We start from the raw sequence: 1772 nt of genomic DNA on the forward strand, positions 1-1772 counted from the left end.
AGGTGACGTCGTGGGCAGGTAGCCCGTGGGGGACCCTGGAAAGGTGTAGCACCCACCCCCACTCAGCCCAGCGCCGGGAGGCCGGGGCTGGGGCCGGAGGTACGTGGGGCTCAGGTGGATGCTGGAGTCAGGGTACAGGGGCACCCGGCTGCTGTCATAGCCACTGGTGGGGGACAGCCCGGTGTGGTGGTAGCGGGGAGAGGGCAGGTAGCTGGATTTGAAGCCAATTTTGCTGCTGTCTGCATAGGTGGATCCATAGGAGGTGTAGGAGCTGTAGCCGCTGGGCACCTTGCTGTAGGTGGTCTCGGCATAGCGGGAGGAGTCAACGTACCTCTTCAGGGTGGAGGAGAGCTGGGACATGCTGGAGGCTGGGGCTCAGTAAGCTCTCCTGGAGGCATCGACTGCAAGGATAGAGCCCAGGGGTCAGCTTCCACAAGCCACAGTCAGCACCACGGGGCACCCACCAGCAGCACCCACCCAGTCGCTCCTTGCCCCAGGATGCGGGGAAGGGCAGGCAGAAGGGAAGGCAGGGGGTGAAAGGTGGAAGGGAAGCTGTGGGGTGAAGTGTGATCACGGTTCCTGCCACCTGCCAGCCCTCCTGGAGAGCAGGAGCCAGCTGGCACTGCCACCTGTGTGCCTTCAGGCATCTCCTGGCATGGAAAGGAGCCTTGGAGCACAACCAGAGGCACCCAGCATCCCAGCACCCAGAGTCACCAGAGCCAAGGACTGCAGCAGTCACCTCTGTCCCAGCCCTGCCACACCATCCTGTGACTTTGTGCAGCCTGGTCCAGTGCCCATAGCAGGGAGGTTGGAACCTGATGATCTTGAAGGTCCCTTCCAACCTCCACCATTCTATGATTCTACGATTCTATGATTCTATGATTCTGTGATTGATTCTATGATTCTGTGGTTCTATGATTCTATGGTTCTATGGTTCTATGGTTCCATGATTCTATAAGTGCCCCACTCCTGAGGCTGGAGAGGTGTCCCCAGTGCCTCCTCCAGATAGGAGGCAGTTGCCTAATCACACTCATCATGCTTAGGCCCAACTCTGCTGAGATAAGCAGGGAGGATGGACTGATCCAGCCAGCCCAGCACCTTCCTCTGGTTATCCAGATGAAGCATCAGGGCTTGGCAGGGTGCTGGCATTTCCAGCTCACTGCTAACACACATCATGCTTGGCTGAGAGGGAAACTGAGGCAAGCTCAGGAAGTCAGTGCACGAGTCCCTGCCATCCATCCCTGCTCCCCACTTTGGAGCACAGCACCAAGTAGTGGGTGAAGACCTCAGTGCAGCCACGACCACACAGGGGCCCTGGGGAAGCTGTGAGGGGGCTGTCTGGAGCCAGAGGGAATTTTGCTCTGAGCAGCCAGGCTGAAGGGCTGATGTCTGGTTCCCTACCTGTCCCGGGGCTGCTGCTGGCACGGGGGGGGTGGGCAGGACCCCCAGCCGGGCTCCTCTGTCCTGGTGTTGCTGGAGCTCAGCTCCCCGGGCGCCTGGTGTCCCTCCCCTGGCAGGACAGCGTCTCATGTGGCTCCGAGTCGCCAGTCACCCAGGAGATGACCCTGATTCAGAGGCTTTTCCCAGCCCAGCCTGGGCGGGCTCTGGCCCTGCTCCAAGCTGGGAGGTGAGGGAGACCGTGCCTGGCCCGGCCCTGGCACATCCAGGCTTGGGGAAAGGTGCTGGATTCCCGGCGGGAGGATCCAGTGCAGCATCATTCCCTGCCTGACCCTGGAAGGGGCTCAAAGTCCTGATCAGAGCCCAGGAGTCCC

At 60.8% G+C, this 1772-nt stretch overlaps 1 protein-coding gene across 1 annotated transcript in view; it reads right to left on the reverse strand.

Annotated features, from left to right (window-relative positions):
* The window catches only part of USP2 (ubiquitin specific peptidase 2), a 12979-nt gene extending 12619 nt beyond the window's left edge, over positions 1–360 (reverse strand). The window contains 1 exon segment of the mRNA XM_009994616.1: positions 2–360. Coding sequence (XP_009992918.1) covers positions 2–360 — 359 coding nt within the window.
* Between the last annotated feature and the right edge of the window lie 1412 nt (positions 361–1772).

The sequence above is a fragment of the Chaetura pelagica genome, unplaced genomic scaffold (genome assembly GCF_000747805.2).
Source record: "Chaetura pelagica isolate M959 unplaced genomic scaffold, ChaPel_1.0 scaffold583, whole genome shotgun sequence".
NCBI classification, from domain to species: domain Eukaryota; kingdom Metazoa; phylum Chordata; class Aves; order Apodiformes; family Apodidae; genus Chaetura; species Chaetura pelagica.